General features: G+C 51.0%; 1 protein-coding gene and 2 long non-coding RNA genes across 52 annotated transcripts in view; 2 read left to right on the plus strand and 1 right to left on the minus strand.

Moving 5' to 3' along the window:
• Nucleotides 1-16704, minus strand: part of CAMKK2 (calcium/calmodulin dependent protein kinase kinase 2) — a 56693-nt gene extending 39989 nt beyond the window's left edge. For 44 of the 50 annotated variants that reach the window (XR_003720845.2, XR_013401599.1, XR_013401600.1 and 41 more), the window contains exon 1: nt 16603-16704. Coding sequence is in view for 1 of the 50 variants with exons in the window: in XM_077955498.1 (XP_077811624.1) it covers nt 2364-2496 (133 nt within the window). In the remaining 49 variants the exon portion in view is untranslated. Of the gene's footprint in view, nt 1-2363; nt 2604-9699; nt 9806-16602 lie in introns of those variants that run through there. The other 6 variants (XM_077955536.1, XM_077955515.1, XM_077955520.1 and 3 more) reach the window with 3 other exon arrangements.
• Nucleotides 10265-16674, plus strand: LOC144333178 (uncharacterized). The gene is made up of 2 exons (XR_013401631.1): nt 10265-10703; nt 15209-16674. It is a non-coding gene; the product is annotated as an uncharacterized LOC144333178 (long non-coding RNA).
• Nucleotides 16705-16844: 140 nt separating the features above from the next.
• On the plus strand, nt 16845-19191 carry LOC144333176 (uncharacterized). The gene is made up of 3 exons (XR_013401629.1): nt 16845-18016; nt 18575-18783; nt 18965-19191. It is a non-coding gene; the product is annotated as an uncharacterized LOC144333176 (long non-coding RNA).
• The last annotated feature ends 2501 nt before the right edge of the window (nt 19192-21692 follow it).

Consider the following 21692-nt stretch of genomic DNA (forward strand, 5'->3'; position numbering starts at 1 on the left):
TAACTGAGCCGAGATCGCGCCACTGCACTCCAGCCTGGGGGACTGAACGAGACTCGTCTCAAAAAATAAAAATAAAAAAGGTTAACACATCCCCTTAGGCTGTCAATTCTTACCATCTCTGGGACCGAACATTAACCTTTGGTTAACGTGTTTGACAAATTCTGCTGGACAAATGTCACAGGTACCGCTGGAATTCAGGGAGTACATTTGTGGACAGACACCTGTGGATGATGGCCACTTCGTGCTAGTCACCCACATCACAAAGGGTCTCTCTGGACCAGCCTGGCCAACATGGTGAAACCCCGTCTCTACTAAAAATACAAAAATTAGCCAGGCGTAGTGGCACATGCCTATAATCCTAGCTACTCGAGAGGCTGAGGCAGGAGAATCGCTTGAACCCGGGAGGCAGAGGTTGCAGTGAGCTGAGGTTGCGCCATTGCACTCCAGCCTGGCAACAGAGGGAGACTCCGTCTCAAAAAAAAGGAAAAAAAAAGGGCCTCTCTAGATGTCCCAGGAAAAGAGTGGGGGCCCAGTAGAGATTTTATGAATGAATAAAATGGTATCTCTGATGACACTGGGTGGTAGTGGGGTAACAGAGAGGAAGGTACAGACAGCAGAAAGCCAGAGCTCCCTGGAGGATCTGGCTGAGAGGCAGAAACTGTCCCTCAGTGCTCTCGGAACGGTCCTTTCAGAAGAACTGATGGAATAGCTACTATGCCAGCATGCGGCAGGGAAAGCCCAACAGGAAAGACAAAAGGGAAAAACCCAACATCCCAGCCCTGTCACGGGCCTGACTCATGCACACAGAGTGTGTGGTAAGAGAACGCCAAAGAGTCCAATCATGTGGCAAGATGTTCAACCTCATAGTAAGAGAACTGCAAATCCAAACTACAATGAGGCAGCCTGCTGGCTCCCCAAACAGTTAAACATAGAGTTATCATATAACCAGCAACTCCTCTCCTAGGTACAGACCCAAAAGAAGTGAAAGCAGGGATTCAAACAGATACTTGTACACTAATGTTCATAGCAACATCATTAACAATAGCCAAAAGGTATAGCCAAGTGTCCATCAATAGAAGAATGAATAAACAAAACGTGGCAGAGCCATACAACAGAATACTATACAGCCACAATAAAGAAGGAAACTCTGACTCATGCTACAACACAGACGAACTGTGAAGATATATGCTAAGTGAAACGAGCCAGATACTAAAGGACAAGTGTTGTAAGATTGCAGTTACATAAAGTATCTAGAATAGTCACATTCAGGCCAGGTGCAATGGTTCACACCTATAATCCCAACACCTTGGGAGGCCAAAGCGGGCAGATCATTTGAGGTTAGGAGTTCCAGACCAGCCTGGCCAATGTGGTGAAACCCCATCGCTACTAAAAATACAAAAATTGGCCGGGCGCGGTGGCTCAAGCCTGTAATCCCAGCACTTTGGGAGGCCGAGACGGGCGGATCACGAGGTCAGGAGATCGAGACCATCCTGGCTGACACGGTGAAACCCCGTCTCTACTTTAAAAATACAAAAAACTAGCCGGGCGAGGTGGCGGCGCCTGTAGTCCCAGCTACTCGGGAGGCTGAGGCAGGAGAATGGCGTGAACCCGGGAGGCGGAGCTTGCAGTGAGCTGAGATCCAGCCACTGCACTCCAGCCTGGGCGGCAGAGCGAGACTCCGTCTCAAAAATAAAAAAATAATAAAATAAAATAAAATAAAATAAAAAAATAAAAATACAAAAATTAGCCAGGCGTGGTGGTAGGTACTGTAGTCCCAGCTACTCAGGAGGCTGAGGCAAGAGAATCACTTGAACCCGGGAGGCAGAGGTTGCAGTGAGGTGAGTTTGCACCACCACACTCCAGCCTGGGTAACAGAGTAAGACTGTCTAAAAAAAAAAAAAAAAAAAAAAAAAAAAAAAAAAAACTTTAAAGGAAAGAAAATACCTGTAACCATGATTGGAGTTATGATGATAAGGCCTAGGATGCTACGGGATCAGATGGGGCAGGAGGTCAGGAGAGGGAAGCAGTTGGTCTTATCTCCTATTTCTCTGTCCCTCATTCCCCCTTACTGATCTGAGAAAGAAAGAAATCAACTCTGTCCGTCTCAGCTTCCCCATCAACGAGAGAATACAACTCAAGTTCGATATTTCTCCGTGGCCCTAGCTGCTGCTACTTGACTTCTTTTCACGATCCTTATCTCTTAGAAGAGGAAACTCGGATCCCCTCAAGCTCAATAGCCTACGGTCATTGACCTCCTGTAAAGTTGGTGCCCATCCCATAGTCATAGGATTAGATGAACCAAGCACTCAGAATCCTGCCCGGCAAGTGGTTAAGTGCTCAAAAACTATTACTTCAACAAATACCTGTTGGATGCTGATATGGTTTGACTCTGCATCCCCTCCCAAATCTCATCTTGAATTGTACTCCCATAATTCCCGTGTGTTGTGGGAGGGACCCGGTGGGAGACAACTGAATCATGGTGGCAGTTTCCCCCATACTGTTCTCGTGGTAGTAAGTCTCACGAGATCTGATGGTTTTATCAGGGGGTTCCGCTTTTGCGTCTTCCTCATTCTCTCTGCCTGCTGCCGTCCATGTAAGACGGGACTTGCTCCTCCTTGCCTTCTGCCGTCCATGTAAGACGGGACTTGCTCCTCCTTGCCTTCTGCCATGATCGTGGTGCTTCCCCAGCCACGTGGAACTATAAGTCCAGTTAAACCTCTTTATGTTATAAATTGTCCAGTCTCAGATATGTCTTTATCAGCAGTGTGAAAACGGACTAATACAGATGCCCACGGCCTGCTCTGGTAGGTAGCCTATGCTCTGGAATGTTCCCACGAGGACTGATGTCCAAGCAAGCTGGTCTGCTCTTGAGTGTGTCTCTCAGCCCGGCCTGCGTCCCCCAGGGCAGGCGGTCAGTCTCTCCCCCATCCTAGAGCTGCCTCTGACAGGGCTGCAAGAGTTCCTGAGAAGAAAATGAGGCCCAGCAGTGCCTGGGAAAGTCAAAGGAGATTTTTTTTTTTTTTTCTCACCAACAGGAAAACAATTGCTTATCGAAGCCTACACCAGGCCAAGGGCACCCAGCCATCTGCCCCCGGCAAGGCTGTTTTTAATCGGCCTCCTTGGCAAGCTGGCATCTGGCCCTGGCCTCCCTCACAGCTCTGATGGAGTCTCGGCCTTTGCGGTCTGGAGGAGGATGGAGAGGAGAGATGGCTCAAACCCAGGGCGGGGACCTCGGCGCTGGCAGGGCAGGCGTGAAACCCCAGAGCTCAGCAGACAGGAGGCCCGGGGACACAGGCCTCAGTGCTGCAGGCTCTGACAGGAAGAGATGCATCCAGGGGCTTCTCGCCTCACAGACACCTACAGAGTCTAGGCCAGTGTCCTGAATGGTTTGGGAGTCACAGACCCTACAAAGACCTGATGAAAGCTACCAACACTCTGTGCAGAAGAAAGAAATCATGCAAAAAGACAATAGTTTAGCCTAGAAACAGCAACGGCTAACATTCAACTGAGCTCTCATCAGGCATCCAGCACCAAGCTAATCGCCTGGCCATGTAACCCTCACAGGACAGGCCCTCTGCCAGGGAAGGACAGTGAAGCATTCGATTCCAGGGGGTGGAGAGTGAGAGGACTTTTTTGCAAAGTTGCTTGGATTTGACAAAATGTCAGCCCTGGCCCTGCATCCTTTCCCATGAAATCCAGGCAGAGGCCATCCCCCAAGGCCGTGCCTCTACCCTGTTCCCTCTTACGGGGCAGCTCATCACGAGCCACCAGAGCCTTCCTGGAGCAGATGGCCCCGGGACCTGGGCCAGGATGAGGGAAACGCTCCTTCCTCTGCCAGGAAGCTGAGTGGCGCAGGCCTCCAGGAAACACCTTCTCATTTCCTAGGGGCTGTTTCCAACCTGCGTCCGCTGCCTCCCGTGCGGCAAGCTGCCAGTGGGTGCCAAGGAGGTGCTCCCAAGCCCAGACACACCTGTACAGGCTCCCCTGAGGTTGCCTCATCCCAAGCACAACAAAAAGGCCCAAAACAGCTCCAAGGATCCTGCCAAGGCCACGGATGATGTCCTGCCCGGGACATCAATGTCCTCCCTGGGAAAATGGGCTCAGCCAGCCACACCCTGTCTCACATGGGGAAACTGAGGCCCACAGAGGTCCTCAAGGAAATGCATTCGTTCATTCGTTCTTTCATCTAGTAATTATAAAGCAATGATCATGTGCTGGATAAACAAAACAGATGTGGTTTTTGCCCTCAAGGGGACTGACAGTCCAGTGAGGGGGACCAACATTTAAAAGCAGGTGCACAAGGCTGGGCGCGGTAGCTCACGCCTGGAATCCCAGCACTTTGGGAAGCTGAGGCAGGTGGATCACCTGAGGTCACGAGTTCAAGACCAGCCTGGTCAACATGGTGAAACCTTGTCTCTACTAAAAATACAAAAATTAGCCAGGTGTGGTGGCAGGCGCCTGCAATCCCAGCTACTTGAGAGACTGAGTCAGGAGAATCCCTTGAGCCCAGCAGGCAGAGGTTGGGGAGGCAAGATTGCACCACTGCACTCCAGCCTGGGTGACAAAGTGAGACTCCATCTTGAAAAAGAAAAAGTAGGGCCCAAGTTAATCTATAAACATAGACTGGGGCAGAAGACCAGGATGTGAGCAAAGAGAATACCAGAGGGGACTACTTCAGATTTGAAGGGAGGCGGGGGGTGAAAGAAGGTCCCTCTTGGTGAACGTCTGTTAGGCTGAGACCTACAGGGTGAGCAGGTACTAAGGGAGCAGGAACTTGTTCCCAGCAGGGGAAATGGCTTCTGAGAAGGCCCCCTGTGGAAAAGAGGCGGGAGAGTGGAGGCAACAGAAACAAGTTCCCTGGGTCTGGAGCCCTGGAACAGGAACGAAGTGGGGGAGGAGGGGCTGGAAGGGGCCAGAGCCAAGTGGGAAGTGGATGATGATGACGAGAGCCGAGGGCGGCCCAGGGCAATGCTACAGGGACTGGGCTCAGACCCTGCTGTGAGTTGAACTGTGTCCCCCAAAAAAGTTATATGGCAGTTCTAACCCTCAGGACCTCAGAATGTGGCCTTATTTGGAGACAGGTCTTTACAGAGATTATGAAGTTAAAATGAGGTCATTAGGGTGGGCCCCAGTCCAACAGGCCTAGTCCAATAAAGGCGAAAGGTAGACACACAGCCTGGCAGCACAGAGGGGGAAGGCCACGCGGAGGCAGAGGCGGAGGCGGAGATGGTGCTCCTTCTGGAGGCCGAGGAGCATCAAAGATGATCAACAGCCACCAGCAGCCAGGAGAGAGGCCTGGGACAGATTCCCCTCAGAGCCCTCAGAAGGGACCAACGCTGCCGAGGCTTGATCCCAGACTTCTGGCCTCCAGAATATACAAAATATATCTCTGTTTTTGTTTTGTTTGTTTTTTTATGACGAAGTCTTGCTCTGTCCCCCAGGCTGGAGTGCAATGGCGCAATTTCGGCTCCCTGCAACCTCCACCTCCCAAGTTCAAGCGATTCTCCTGCCTCAGCCTCCTGAGTAGTTGGGATCACAGGCATCCACCGCCATGTCCGGCTAATTTTTGTATTTTTAGTGGAGACAGGGTTTCACCATGTTGGTCAGGCTGGTCTCGAACTACTGACCTCAGGTGATCCACCCGCCTCAGCCTCCCAAAGTTCTGGGATTATAGGTGTAAGCCAACGCACCCTGCCTAATATCTCTGTTCTTTAAGCTGCCCAGCGTGTGGGACTTGGTCACGGCTTCTCTAGGAAGACAATACACCACCCCGCCCAACCAGCGGGGTTCGGAGGAGCTGGCTGCCTTGGAGGCCACAGACTCTGAGGCGTTTCCCAAAGCTCAAGGGGGAGACCTGAGAGGCTCAGCTGCATCCGCGGAGGAGGTGCTGGAACATTCCAGACCCAGGGCCCTAGTCCAGCTAAGCAGGGTTATCAGATTGTGACACCAACTGTTACAACCGGTTCTCCTTCAGTGCTCTTTGGTTTGGGGCCACTGAAAGGACTGGGTCCGCAAAAACAAAGGCCCTCCCTTGTCAGATGGTAATAGAGACATCTCAGGCTTCAGAGACCCCCTCCCCATCACAGTCCCTAGAACAAAAACGTTGCAAATGGTGACTTCTGGGTGACATCTGGCCACCGATATACTGGCCTTACACCAGGTTTCAAGCTCTTTGAAGGAGAGGTAGTTCATGGCCATAATCCCAGCACTCTGGGAGACCAAGGTGGGAGGATGACTTGATGCTAAGAGTTCAAGATCAGCCTGGGCAACATAGTGAGACCCCATCTCTACAAAAAAAAGTATTTAATTAGTTGGGCATGGTAGCTTACACCTGTAGTCCCGGCTACTCAGGAGGCTGAGGCGGGAGGATGGCTTGAGCCCAGGAGTTGGAGGCTGCAGTGAACTATGACTGCACCACTGCACTCCAGCCTGGGTGGCAGAATGAGATCCTGGCACTAAATAAATAAATAACAATTTGAATGAGATGCCAATATTTCAGAGCCAGGCGGTTTCAGATAAAAGTGCAAATTTACAGATTCTCTTGAAGAACTGCACACTGAGAGCACTGGGCCTGTGTTCTATCCTGGCAACCACTCGCTGCAGCTCTGGGGAGCGGACACACTGGCCGGCACGCCACAGTCCTCACCACTCCCCAGTGCCTCCCCGAAGCTGAGGACAGGCTGCCTGCCACGGGCCATACCCTCCCCTGGACCCACATCTCATACCCAGCTAATTTTTGTATTTTTTTGGTGGAGACAGGGTTTCACCATGTTGCCCAGGCTGGTCTCAAACCCCTGGGCTCAAGTGATCCACCTGCCTTGGTCTCCCAAAGTGCTGGGATTATAGGCATGAGCCACTGTGCCTAGCCGGTTTCAATTTATTTTAAAACAAAATATCTTAAATCTCTAATCCCGCCATGCTAACTCTTCATCTTCCCCTCTAGCCCTTGTCCATATGCATCACATTTTACAAAATTAAAAATAGCGTATGCATATCATTTCACATCCTTGCTTCCATGTGTCATAAGAGCACATTCTCACATGGCTTTTGCAATCAACGCAACAGAGGCTGCAGATGGAGTCAGTGAGACTCAGAGAAGTTGAGATGACCTCATCCAGGCAGCCCGGCAGGCTCGCAGTTGGACCAGGAGGAGATCCAGTTGGCCTGCCCTGCAGCCCAGTGACCCCTGCGGCCCTGGATGCTCACAGAGTAAGCAGCTCCCCTGTCTTGCTGCTCGCCAGGGCCAACTGTCTTAAGAGTTCTTAGGCAGCTATTACTCAGTCAATAATGAAATATCATTGAAAGAATGGCCCCAGTCACGCAGTCAGGCATCTAAAGCAAGGTGTGAGCCATGCACGGTGGTGGCTCATGCCTGTAATGCTAGTGCTTTGGGAGGCCGAGGCAGGAAGATTGCTTGAGGCCAGGATTCGAGACCAGCTTGGGCAACATAGCAAGACCCCATCGCCACAAAAAAAAAAAAAAAAAAAACTTAAAAATTAGCCAAGTGTGGTGCTGCACACCTGTGGTCCCAGTTCCGTGGGAGGCTGAGATGGGAGGATCCTTTGAGGCAAGGAGGTTGGGGCTGTATTGAGCTGTGATTGCACCATTGCATTCCAGCCTGAGCAACAGAGAAATGCTCTGTCTTGAAAAATTTTAAATTTAAAAAATAAAAATAAAGCCAGGTGTGCACAGGTAGCCCCAGCCTTGAAGTGTGAGGAAGTTATGAATGTGTGGGTGAGTTTGGGTATGTGTTTGGGGGAGGGAGGTATTTGGAAATAAAGTGTGGAAACCATCTTCCTTCCTTCCTCTTCCCCCACTGCATCCCTCCCAATCTTTCACTGAACCAAAGCAAGAGGTGGGAAAACAACTGGAATTTCAGTTTGCGATGAACAAGAAAAAGACTTCAACATGCTCTTGGCAAATCAGAGATGGACAGGGCCAGCTCGAAACCCACAGGCATCGGTGCCTGGGCCACCCACGGCCCCTCTCCCTCCTCCTCCCCACCTTTTGGACGTCATGCTAAATCTAGCTGTAAGCCTCCTCAGCTGAGGGACGAGGAGAACGCAGGGGGCCAGCTCTGCAGCTGTGCGGGGCCCAATGTCCCCACACCTGGACCCTGAGGGCAGAACTGTCCGGGATGAACCTAAATAAACTATTTCTCTGCCAGAAGCCTTGAAGGCAATACCCCAAAGCACATTTCAAAAACAAAAGGGAGTGTGTTCTCCCTCCTGCACCCTGGCCCCCGCAAAACACTAGTTCCCCATTTAAACTTCTCTAACAGAAGCTTCTCTCAGGCACCACCCACAATGCTCCTTCCCTACCCACTGGGTTCCTGCCTCATGCCTAAGCCACGTGGGCAGAGGGGCAACACCTTGGCCTCCCCACCGACTCCCACCCCGCTTTCCTCCAAGGACCACCGTCCCTCTCTCTCTTCCAGGTTGGGATTAGCATTTTTATCTCTGCAACTGCCATCTCTCAACTATTTACAGAAGCCACCAGGATAAAAAGAGGCAACATAAAAATAGTTGCTCAGCAGCTTTCAGGATGGGGTGGGGTGGGGGTGGGGGCACACCAGAATCTTCTCATTTTCTTTCATTCCTTTCAAAAGGGAAAGGATGTCAGAATTGTTCATCTTTTCCAAAAGGCTCCGAGACCACTCACCTGGGAGCTTCTCGGGGGACAGGAACCAAGTCCCAGCATTTCTCAGTTCCCCAGGGCATAGTTTGTCACCAGCACCACCACCCCACCCCACCCCAACCAAAAGAGCAGGCTGGGTGAAGGGTGAGGCTGCAGAGCCAGGACGCCCCACTCTGCCCCATTTCCGTCACCTCCTGGGCCTCCTTCCAGCTTTCCAAAAAGCGAGCCAGTCCAAAAAAACAAAGCAAAACTTTGGCTTTTCTCTATGCTTAAAATGTTTCATAATTGAAAAAAAAAAAAAAAAACTTCAGTGGCAATACTACAAACATGACTGAAACCGAAAACACTGGCAGCTAAAATAATCCCTTTCCCATTTTCATCAGTAACATCCCTGACCGGGAAAGCAGCAGCCAGGGGTCTGCCCCACAAAATCTAACAGAACTCACATCATGATGTCTATTTATTATTTTGGTTTTGTTGAGAAAAGGGTCCAATCAGGGAAGAAAACAAATAATAACTCTAAATCTTATTTCTCAGAGTCCAAAACTATTCAGAAATGCTTTCCATCCCAGAACCTCCCGGGGGAAGGTGGACTCCACTCCATCAGAAAACGAGCATAATTTGCCAGGATAAGGAGCCAACGCTGGGCACAGTGGTTCACGCCTGTAATTCCAGCACTTTGGGAGACCAAGGCAGGCGGATCACCTGAGGTCAGGAGTTCAAGAGCAGCCTGGCCTACATGGTGAAATCTCATCTCTACTAAAAATACAAAAATTAGCCAGGCGTGATGGGACATGCCTGTAATTCCAGCTACTTGGAGGGTTGAGGCATGAGAATCACTTGGATCCGGGAGCAGAGGTTGCAGTGAGCTGAGATCATGCCACCATACTCCAGCCTGAGGGACAGAGCAAGATCCTGCCTTTAAAAAAAAGGGGGGGGGGTGGGGAGCCAAGAGAGGCCTGAGACCTCAGGAAGAGAAGGTCATCAGGAAAGGATACAGATCCCAGAGGACCTTGAGCCTCTTGATTTTCTCATCTGTGAAATGGTGCCGGCCAGACCTACCTAGAAAGTGGCTATCGAGTCGATCTTCTCTATGGAAATCCCTAGTACACAGTGTGGCTCAAGGGAATTGTTCCACAAGGATCAGCTCCTCCCTTCCTTTCTGCACTCCGCCTCCCTCATCTGCAACATGGAAGGGTTCAGGAGCTGATCTCTGCTCGGCTTCCTCTCAGGCCAACTTTCCATTTCTGCTTTCTTGGTCGGTATTCCTGGCAAAGCTATCAGGACAGACTGGGCTGACTCCACTCATGGCCACAGGGCCGTGGCACTATCTGTCTGGTTTTCTCTACTTTGTGGATTTACTTACCCGGAAAAAAGTCTCACAAAATATATACTGACAAAATCACATGGGGACCTACATTTAACAAAACATGGCCGGTTGCAATGGTGGACAACTGTAATCCCAGCACTTTTGGAGGCCAAGGCGGAAGGATAACTTGAGCCCAAGAGTTCGAGACCAGCCTGGACAGCAAAGGAAGACCCTGTCTCTACAAAAAAATTAAAAATATTAGCCAGGCATGGTGGCGCAGGGCTGTAGTCCCAGCTATTCAGGAGGCTGAGGCAGGAGCATCTCTTGAGCCTGGGAGGTTGAGGCTGCAGTGAGCCACGATGGCACCCCTGCACTCCAGCCTGGGCGACCGAGTGAGGCCCCATCTCAAAAACAAACAAAAAATCATCATAACTGAAAGGAATGGAACTGAATAAAATCAAGACTGTCCCTGAAAAATCATGCTTGTAATGAAATGACCATGAATTGATCCAAGAGGCAATGGGTTTGTTTTGTTGTTATTGTTGTTTGTTTGTGTGTGTGTGTGTGTGTGTGTGTGTGTTTGACACAAAGTCTCGCCCTGTCACCTAGGCTAGAAAGCAGTCACACTGATCTTGGCTCACTGCAGCCTCCGCCTCCCAGGTTCAAGCAATTCTCCTGCCTCAGCCTCCAGAGCAGCTGGGATTACAGGCGTGCATCACCACGCCCAGCTAATTTTCATATTTTTAGTAGAGACGGGGTTTCACTATGTTGGCCAGACTGGTCTTGAACTCCTGACCTTAAGTGTGATCCACCCGCCTCGGCCTCCCAAAGTGCTGGGATTACAAGCATGAGCCACTGCACCTGGCCAGCAATGGGTTTAAATGGGGAGCCACAATTCTTGTAGTGGGGTAGGTAAGGTTCAGTGAAGGGAATCCTGAAAACCTTGGGTCAGGAAACTGGTTCCTGAGTGATTTCAAGAAACCTTTCTTCCATCACCTTCTCCCTCCAAACAGAGTGACAAAAAAAGTCTTACACCCAGAAGTTCATTAACTGAAGGGCTACAGAGACACAGGAATGGACAAAGTAGCCTTAAGATGCCCTTATGGGGGAAACAACCCAAATGTCTATCAATGGATGAATGTATACACAAAATGCGGTCCATCCACACAATGGAATAGTACTGGGCCAGAGCAGGGAACGAAGCACTGACAGCCGCTACGGCATGGATCAGTCTTGAAAGCATGATGCTGAATGAAAGAAGCCAGACACAAAAGTCATATATTACATGATTCTATTTATATGAAATGTCCAAAACAGGCAAATCCAGAGAGACAGAAAGTAGGCTGGTGGTTGCCAGGGGCCACGGGGCACTGGGAAGAGAGAGTGATAGTTTAATGGGTACGAGGTTTCTTCTGGGGGTAATGAAAATGCTCTGGAACTAGACAGAAGTAGTTGTTATACAACATTATAAATGTACTAAATGCCACTGAATTGTTCACTTTCAAATGGCAAAGTTTAGGCCGGGCGCAGTGGCTCACACCTGTAATCCCAGCACTGTGGGAGGCTGAGGCGGGCGGATCACAAGGTCGGGAGATCAAGACCATCCCGGCCAACATGGTGAAACCCCATCTCTACTAAAAATACAAAAATTAGCTGGGCATGGTGTCACGTGCCTGTAATCCCAGCTCCTCGGGAGGCTGAGGCAGGAGAATCAGTTGAACCCAGGAGCCAGAGGTTGCAGTGAGCCGAGATCACGCCACTGCACTCCAGCCTGGGCAACAGGGCGAGACTCCATCTCAAAAAAATAAATAAATAAAATAAAATAAAATAAAATGGTTAAGCTTGTATTATGTGAATTTCACCTCAACTTTTTTTTTCTTTTGAGACAGTCTTGCTGTGTTGCCCAGGCTGGAGTGCAGTGGCACGATCTTGGCTCACTGCAACGTCCACCTCCGGGGTTCAAGTGATTCTCCTGTTTCAGCCTCCCAAGTGGCTGGGATTACAGGCACAAGCCACCATGCTCGACTCATTTTTATTGTATTTTTAGTGGGGACGGGCTTTCACTATGTTGGCTAGCCTGATCTTGAACTCCTAACCTCAAGTGATCTACCCGCCTTGGCCTCCCAAAATGCTGGGATTACAGGCGTGAGCCACCACGCCCAGCCCTCCTCAATTTTTTTAAAAAGAAAAGAAGCCCTTACGAATCTCTACTAACAGGTCAGTAAGGTAACAAGCACAGCCTGAAAGAAGGTCAATTTCGAAAGGGAAATGCAATTTCCTCAACTGTCAGGAAAGAGACACAGACACAAGGCTAAGGCTGTAGCAGCACCATGCAGCCAGCCGGCCTGAACCCCATATCCAGGTTCTCTAACCCCATCCAAAGGGAAGAAGTGAATGGGAAAGCAAAACATGGAAGAAAAATAGCAATAGGCCGGGCACAGTGGCTGTAATCCAATCCCAGCACTTTGGGAGGCTGAGGCAGGAGGATCACTTGAATCCAGGAGTTCGAGAGCAGCCTGGGCAAAATAGTAAGACCCTGTTTTTGTAAAGAAATTAAAAATTTAGCCAGGCATGGTGGCATGCACCTGTAGTCCCATCTGCTCTGGAGGTTGAGGTAGAAGGATCACTTGAGCCCAGGAGTTGGAGGCTACAGTGAGCTATGATTGCACCACTGCCTTCCACCCTGAGCAACAGAGCAGGATCCCATCTCTTAAAAAAAAGAAAAGGAAAGAAATAAAGGCTGGCACGGTGGCTCATGCCTGTAATCCCAGCACTTTGGGAGGCCGAAGTGGGCGGATCATCTGAGGTCAGGAGTTTGAGACCAGCCTGGCTAACATTGTGAAACCCCGTTTCTACTAAAAATACAAAAAATTAGCCAGGTGTGGTGGCGGGCACCTGTAATCCCAGCTACTCTGGAGGCTGAGGCAGGAGAACCGCTTGAACCTGGGAGGTGGAGGTTGCAGTGAGCCAAGATCATGCCATTGCACTCTGGCTCGGGCAACAAGAGTGAAACTCCATCTCAAAAAAAAAAAAAAGGAAAAGAAAAGAAAAGAAACAAAGCAATATAAGACCCTCTGATTTAAAGGAAAATCTGAAATAGCATTTGCCCCAAATCCCCAGGATCAGGAAATGAAATGTTTCCCATAACCACCAGAAGAAAGTATCCTGGGGAGGGAAGAAGATCACAGGTGACCCTAAGCAAATTAGCCTTTCTGAGACCTTCCATAAAATGAGTTGATAGAATAATGGTAATTCTGTGGCCCGTGTTAAAATTTGAGCCAAAATGCCTTGAAAACAGGCTTGGCCTACCCCACTTGGCCTGGTCCTCTCCCCTGAGAGTGGTGTCTGGCCACTCATCTTCCATCTAGGATGAGGTTCTCAAAGAGGAAACCCCCGGCTACTGCACAGAGGTCCCTGCTAGGTCACCCCACCCTATCCCCTTCCCCTCCTACTCCCATCCAATCTCCCATTTCTGGCCCATCCTTCAAGGCTCTGCACAAATGACACCTCCTTCAGGGAGCCTCCCAGATTCACACCAGTCTGAGGAGATTTCTCCAGAACCCTCAGTGACCTGTGCTCCTTCCATCGCAACAGCACTCATTCCTTGTGGTGTTTCTCAACAGTGGCACTGCTGGCATTTGGGGGAGGGTGATTTTTTGTTGTTGTTGTTTTTTGTTTGTTTTTTGAGAGGAAGTCTCATTCTTGTGCCCCAGGCTGGAGTGCAACAGCACGATTTCAGCTCACTGCAACCTCTGCCTTCAAAGTTCAAGCAATTCTCCTGTCTCAGCCTCCTGAGTAGCTGGGATTACAGGCGTGTGCCACCACTCCCGGCAAATTGTTTTGTATTTTTAGTAGAGACGGGGTTTCACCATGTTGGCCAGGCTGGTCTCGAACTCCTGGCCTCAGGTGATCCTCCTGCCTCAGCCTCCCAAAGTGCTGGGATTACGGGCGTGAGCCACCACGCCTGGCCAGGGTAGGATGATTGTCTATGTTGTGGCCCTGGCCTGCCTACAGGACACTTTAGTAGGCATCCCCGGCTCCTGCACACTAAAAGCCAGGAGTGCTTAGCATCATGACAACCAAAAGTCGCCCCCACACTTTTTTTTTTTTTTTTTTTTTTTTTTTTTGAGACAGAGTCTCGCTCTGTCGCCCAGGCTGGAGTGCAGTGGCCGGATCTCAGCTCACTGCAAGCTCGGGCTCCCGGGTTTACGCCATTCTCCTGCCTCAGCCTCCCCAGTAGCTGAGACTACAGGCACCCACCACCTCGCCCAGCTACTTTTTTTGTATTTTTTAGTAGAGACGGGGTTTCACCGTATTAGCCAGGATGGTCTCCATCTCCTGACCTCGTGATCCGCCCGCCTCGGCCTCCCAAAGTGCTGGGATTACAGGCTTGAGCCACCGCGCCCGGCCTAACTCCCACACTTTTCCAAATCCTTGCCAGGAGGGTGGGACCACCCCCAGATGAGAACTAGTGCGTTGTTATTAGTGACTGTATTTGGCTACCAGCCCACTAGCCACATCTAAGGATGGGCAGTACTACGGACCCTGTATAGAGCTGCATCGGTGAACACGGATGTAGTGAATAAACAAAACAAAACAAACACCTGGGCTCCTCAAGAAGCTCAGGGCAGCCTTGCAAGGGCCTCTGCTCTAGAACAGGTGCACGAACGTTCTAAGGCCTGACATGCCTGCACTGGCTGTGTGACCCTGGGCAAGTTACTTAACTTCTCTGAGCCCTTCTATAAAATGGGGCTAAATCCTAGCAACACTGCAGGATTTCTGTAAACCTCAATCTCCTAATCTCTACTATGGGGTTAAAATTCTCTACCTTGTAGGATTTGGTAGGCATTAAATGAGATAATGCATGCAACACATAGCACAGAATCTGGCAGGCAGCAAGAACTCAATAGATGTTAGTTATTAATTACTGTTATTATTATTATTAATATTGTCCAGGGCTGTGGTAGTTCTAGCACTTTGGGAGGCTGAGGTAGGCGGATCGCTTGAGGTCAGGAGTTCAAGACCAGCCTGACCAACATGGTGAAACCCCTTCTCTACTAAAAATAGAAAAATCAGCCAGGCGTGGTAGCAGTGCCTGTAATCCCAGCTACCGGGGAGGCTGAGGCATGAGAATCATTTGAACCCGGGAGGCAGAGGTTGCAGTGAGCCAAGATCGTGCCACTGCACTCCACCCTGGGAAACAGAGTGAGACTCAGTCTCAAAAAATAAATAAATAAATATTCTTATTATTATCCAAGTTAGGGGCTCATCAAATGATGGCTATTACTCTTCATTACAAAAATACGTTTTTCGTCCTCATCATCAGTGCCTGCTTCCTCTATAGGAAGGGTGTATGAGCATCAGTCTGGAAGGGGTATCTGGGGCTTGCCCTAAAGCTGCATTTGCATGGCATGCACACTATTTATTCTGAAACTGCATGTTTTTGTGGGGTGATTAGGGAAGAGGGTGGCTAACTCCCCCAAAGCCCTCCCCTTGTTGCAGCCCCCGCCTCCTCCAAGGAACAAAGGAACTTATGGGGATATAAAGCCATCCTCTTGTCTCTCCTCTGGGGACAGAACTAGGGGAGGGGGAGTGGTAAAAGGCAGCACAGCTCTAGGGCCCCTGAAGTTTCTATCTCCTGCGTGGGGATTCTAAACACCAGGCTGGGGAAGGTAAAAGTTGCCTGTAGGGAGACGGACGCTGCAGGTCCCATCTGGAGGCCAGGTATCCCTCTCTTGCTGACAGCACTGAGACGCCCTCCCCAAAGCTCAACCTTCTGGGGGAGGCTGGAGGGGCTGAGCTGCATCCTGTCCAGCACCAAGTGACAGCGGCCAGGGGGGCAGGCTGGCAGAGCTGTGAAAGCACCCCACTTCCCCAGCTAGGCGGTGCAGGGGCTGGGGAAAAGCCAGGAAAAGCTCAAGGCTGGGTCGGGTGGCACCCCAGGCACCGAGCCCCAATGCTGAGAGGGGCTGGGGCCAGCGTCCCTGAGAGTCAGGCGGACGCCTCTCCGCATTCACAGCATACTGCAACCCCGAGGTGAATTTAGGTCAGAAGGACCAAGCCTGTGAGGCTCCGGCTGAGACAAGAGTGCGGTGGGGGTGGTCAAAGGGCAGACCGAAGACAGCCAAAGGTCCCCTAGGTCCCCACAACTGCTGGCCTAGGGTCCTGCCACCTGGTGTCCAAGCCACCAGGGCCTGGGTTTGCCCCGAGACAGGCAGGCTGCGGGGTGGGGGTGCTCAAAGTCCGCTGGTCGTCTCTTCCCCGGAGCGCTCCAGATTTCCCCACCTGTCAAACGCGAGGGGGTGGGCCTAGGCCGCCTCCACGAACCCTGACGGACCCGGCCCCCAGTGACAGCGGTTCCAAACTCCAGGACCGCCCCTGCCACCCGGACAGGGCGCGGCCCAGCTGAGGAGGCCATCCCGCGGCCCACAGCGCCCCGACAACGCCGGGGAAGGGGTGTCGGGGACCGTGTCCCTCCACGTGGCAGGGCGTGGGGAGGCGCACGTGGGGTCCCTCGGTGTTGGGAGCCCCAGGCCAGCCTCGTGGCTTTGTGTGCCATTCCGGCGCTGTCCCCCACCTCGAGAGGGAAACGGAGCGGGCGCCCGGGGCCGCGGCGGCTGCGTCCCTTGCCCCGGGCCCGGCTACCGCCAGCTCACCTGGGCTCCGCGCCGCCGCCGCCTCCCGCGCTCTGCGCCCCCAGCTCGGCTCGGCTCAGCTCAGCTCAGCTTGCTCTGCACGGCCGCGCGCTCCTCTCCTCTGCCCGGGCGGCGGGCGCGCGGGGGGCGGAGGCGGGAGGAGCCGCCCGGCTCGGCCTGGGCGCGACACCGCCCCGGGCAGCGCGGGGATTGGCCACGGCCGCGGGAAACCCGAACGCGGAACCGCCCGCGCCCGCCGCGCACCGCCCCCTGCGCGCCCCCGCCGGCTCGGCCCCGCGCCGGGGAGGGGTGGGGAGGCGGGAGCCTGCAAAGACGAAAGTAGCGGCGAGGCGGAGGGCAAGGAGAAGAAAGGGAGGAGGCGAAGAGCCGGGGAAGAGAGGCCCGGCCGGGAGGATCGGAGGCGGCTGGGGGGAGAGCCTGGCGAGGCGCGGAGCGCGGGAGGGGGCGCCGCAACTTTGTCCCCGCTCGCCCGCGGCGCGCACCTGCCCAGGTTCTTCCCGCGCGCCCTCGGGCGGCGCAGCGCCGACGGCGCTTTGTTTAGCCAAATGCCGAGGTTGCAGGAAGCCTCCGGACTGACCCTGGGAAAGTTCCCCAAGCCGGCGAGAACACCTGGGGCCCCTCCTAGCGACCCGGCTGCTGCCCCTGCGCTAGGCGCCGGGCGGTGGATGCGGCCTGGATTTCGGGCCACCACCGACTCGGGGGAGCCCCCTTCCGCAGCCGCCTGCCGACTGACCACTTGCTCAGGGCAGGCCCTAAAGGCTGGCGAAAGGCGTTCCTCTCCCATCCCCAGCCCACCTGGATGCACCATTGAAGTTCATTCTGGCTTTTCCAGATGGCTACTTAGATGCTTTTTGTGAGATACAGCATATTCTTCCCATTCTCCCCTTTTTGGCACCTACTTTGCTGGAGCCTTAAGTGTGCGTTGGGTCCCCCAGCTGGATAACAACACTGTGCGGGGAAGAGGGGAAACGAAGACCTGGAGGGCTCCCTGAACCGTCCTACGGGGTCGAGCGACCCAGGGGATGTCTCGCTGACCCTGCCAAACAGACAAAAGGGAACCGAGTTGAGAGGAGAGTCAACCTCCAAATTAATAAAAGGTTCAAAGCCCTCTGGTCAGCTGGGTGGATTTCCAGCCCGTTCCGATGAGCTTATCTGGTATTTCTAGGCCGTAGGGACACTCACATGCAATGAGCCAATGAGAGCTCCACCCCGACTCTTTTTTTTTTTTTTTTCCTTTTCTGAGACAAGAGTCTTGCTCTGTCCTCCAGGCTGGAGTGCAGTGACTCGATCTCGGATCACTGCAACATCCGCCTCCCAGGTTCAAGGAATTCTCTGCCTCAGCCTCCTAAGCAGCTGGGATTACAGGTGCCCGCCACCACACCCGGCTCATTTTTGTATTTTTCTTAGAGACGGGGTTTCATCATGTTGTCCAGGCTGGTCTTGAACTCCTGACCTTGTGATCCAGCCGCCTTGGCCTCCCAAAGTGCTGGGATTACAGGTGTGAGCCACCGCGCCTGGCCCACTCCCCTTTTTTTTTTTTTTTTAAGACGGGGTCTGTCTGTGTTGCCCAGGCTGGAGTGCAGTAGCACGATCACAGCTCGCTGCCCTCGACCTCCCCAGGCTCAGGTGATCCTCCAGCCTCAGCCTCCTGAGTAGCTGGGACTACAGGCACACACCACCACACCTGGAAAAAAAATAATTTTTTCTATTTTTTGTAGAGAGAGTTCTCCCCCTCGCTGGTCTCAAACTCCTGGGCCCAAGTGATCCTCCTGCCTCTGCCTCCCAAAGTGCTGGGATTATAGGCATGAGCCAACATGCTCAGCCATGCACCTCTTCTGATGTTACTCAACATGCTTGCATTTGTTGGAAATGGCAAAAACCTGAGGCCGGGCATGGTGGCTCACGCCTATAATCCCAGCACTTTGGGAGGCCCGGGCAGACAGATCACTTGAGGCCAGAAGTTCGAGACTAGCCTGGCCAGCACAGTGAAACCCCATCTCTATCAAAAATACAAAAATTAGCACGGTATGGTGGCGGGTGCCTGTAATTCCAGCTACTCGAGAGGCTGAAGCACAAGAATCGCTTGAACCAGGAGGCAGAAAGATTGCACCACTACACTCCAGCCCGGGCGACAGACCAAGACTGTTTAAAAAAAAAAAAAAAAAAAAAAATCTGGGCACAGTGACTCACGCCTGTAATCCCAGCACTTTAGGAGGCCAAGGTGGGCGGATCACGAAGTCAGGAGTTGGAGTCCAGCCTCACCAACATGGTGAAACCCCGTCTCTACTAAAAAAAAATGCAAAAATTAGCCAGGTGTGGTGGCGTGCGCCTGTAATCCCAGGTACTCAGGAGGCTGAGGCAGGAGAATCGCTTGAAACCCGGGAGGGAGAGGTTGCAGTGAGCCGAGATCACGCCACTGCACTCCAGCCTGGCCGACAGAGCGAGACTCCATCTCAAAAAAAAAAACAAAACAAAACAAAACACCTGAGAACAACTTCCTATATGTTCATCAAAGGAATGGATACATGAAACTCGTTATAGTTGTTTGACAGAATACCATCTAATAGTTAAAAGGGGTGCACTGAATCTGTACTGACATAAGGAAATCCCAAAAACATAATGTTGAGGAAAAAAGCAAGTTGCAGAATACAGCATGATGCACAATTTGTGTGCATCTTAAAATCCCACGCAGTAGATACTGTTCATGGACACATGCTTACATACAAGATTTTTAAAGTGAAAGGGAAGAATATACATTAAATTCATGACAGTCTGCCACAAAGAAGGAAAAAAGCACAGAATGGGACAGGGAGCATAAATAAAGTTGTAAAGTTTTATTTCTTTTAGTATTTATAAATGGCTGTGAGGCAAATGGCAAACTGTTAGCAACAGTCAATTCTGAATGGGGGATGCATAGTCCCATATTTTTCTATATTCTCATATTTTCTTCCCCCTCCCGCCCCCAAAATATGTATCAGGGTTGGTGGAGATTATCTGGAGCACTTATGACTCCAGGGGTCAGCAAACTTTGTAAAGGGCCAGGTAGTAAATATTTTAGGCTTTGCAAGCCATAGGCTCTGTAATGCAGCTACTCCACCCTGCCATCCTAGCAGCCACAGGAAATAGTAAATGAATACATGTGGCAGTGTTCCAATAAAACTTTATTTACAGACCCTGAAAACTGAATTTCATATAATTTTCATAAGTCACAAAATATTACTGTTTTGGTTTTTATTTAACCATTGAAAAATGCGAAAGGCCGGGTGTGGTGGCTCACACCTACACGCGTGATTACAATCTCAGCACTTTGTGAGGCCGAGGTGGGAGCATCACTTGAGCCTAGAAGTTTGAGACCAGCCTGGACAACATGGCAAGACCCATCTTGACAAAAAGAAAAACATAAAAACCATTCTTAGCAGGCCATAAAAAACAGGTGGCATGACAGATTTAGCCTATGGGCAATAAATAGTTTGGCAACCCTGCTTTACTAAGGTAACCAAAATAGATTTGGGTGTCCTTTCCTGCTACTGGATGTCTTTTCCTGGTACTTGTTAAACAATTCTGTATGTTTACATCATGTTACTAAATTGCCTATGTTTTATTAGAACACTGTAGCTCACACAGGCAGAAACTTAGGTATACACACAGCTGTGTAAACTTAAAAGCCAATTAAGTAAGAAAGGTTAGGAAGTGCCCCTACAAATCCAAACCCTAGCTCGAGTTGCTTTTTCCTGATAGATTTCCTGAAATGCTGTGAGCCAGGCCCTCCCTGCCCTCTCCTCTCTCTGGTGTCTTAAAGCAAGGACTCTACCATTTATTTGATGCTCAGCCACCTCCCTTCCTTCTTTATTCCTTCGTTTTTCACTCTTGTGTTTTGACTTGCCAATAGGCCTATATCTTCGTGGCGTCTAGGCAGGTACCACATGTGAAACATTTGTATACTGTCCGCGTTGTGGGTGACAGCAATGACCCTGAAGTCAGATAGATTTTGTTCAAATCCTGGTTTCACTAGTTACCAGCTCTATGGCCTCGGGCAAATGACTTGATCTCTCCCAATTTGGTTTCATCAGCTGTCAAATGGGGATAATAATAGTATCTAGCTCACAGGTTTCCCATGAGGTTTAAATCTAATGATGTATGTATGTAAAGATACTAGCTCTGTGCTTGGTACATAAGTCTTCAATGATGCTAACTAATTAAAATTAGCACAGAGCTAAAACCCCCATCAATTTATGTGCCTTCCTTATTAAAATGAATTAGAGCAAGACAGAAACATCACAATTGCAATTCTTTTTTTTTTTTTTTTTTTTTTTTTGAGACGGAGTTTTGCTCTTGTTGCCTGGTCTCACAGTTGCATTTCTTCTAAGAATCATCCCGCGGGGCGCGGTGGCTCAAGCCTGTAATCCCAGCACTTTGGGAGGCCAAGACGGGCGGATCACGAGGTCAGGAGACCATCCTGGCTAACACAGTGAAACCCCGTCTCTACTAAAAAATACAAAAAACTAGCCGGGCGAGGTGGCGGGCGCCTGTAGTCCCAGCTACTCGTGAGGCTGAGGCAGGAGCATGGCGCAAACCCGGGAGGCGGAGCTTGCAGTGAGTTGAGATCCGGCCGCTGCACTCCAGCCTGGGCGACAGCGCGAGACTCCGTCTCCAAAAAAAAAAAAAAAAAATCATCCCACTGCCGGGCGCGGTGGCTTACTCCTGTAATCCCAGCACTTTGGGAGACTGAGGTGGGTGGATCACCTGAGGTCAGGAGGTTGAGACCAGCCTGACCAACATGCAGAAACCCCATCTCTCCTAAAAATACAAAACTACCCGGGCGTGGTGGCGCATGCTACTTGGGAGGCTGAGGCAGGAGAATCGCTTGAACCTAGGTGACAGGGGTTGAAGTGAGCCAAGATCGTGCCATTACACTCCAGCCTGGGCAACAAGAGCGAAACTCTGTCTCAAAAAATTCCCACTTAAGGAAACCATTTTCTTCTTAGAAATATGAAAACAAGAATTTGCTTTGTTTTTTGGATTTTTCTCCTCCAAGAACACCAGAAAATTCTATTCTAGGCAAACAGATCTTGTTGTCCTGACAACAGATT

This window comes from Macaca mulatta, chromosome 11 (assembly GCF_049350105.2).
Source record: "Macaca mulatta isolate MMU2019108-1 chromosome 11, T2T-MMU8v2.0, whole genome shotgun sequence".
NCBI lineage: Eukaryota > Metazoa > Chordata > Mammalia > Primates > Cercopithecidae > Macaca > Macaca mulatta.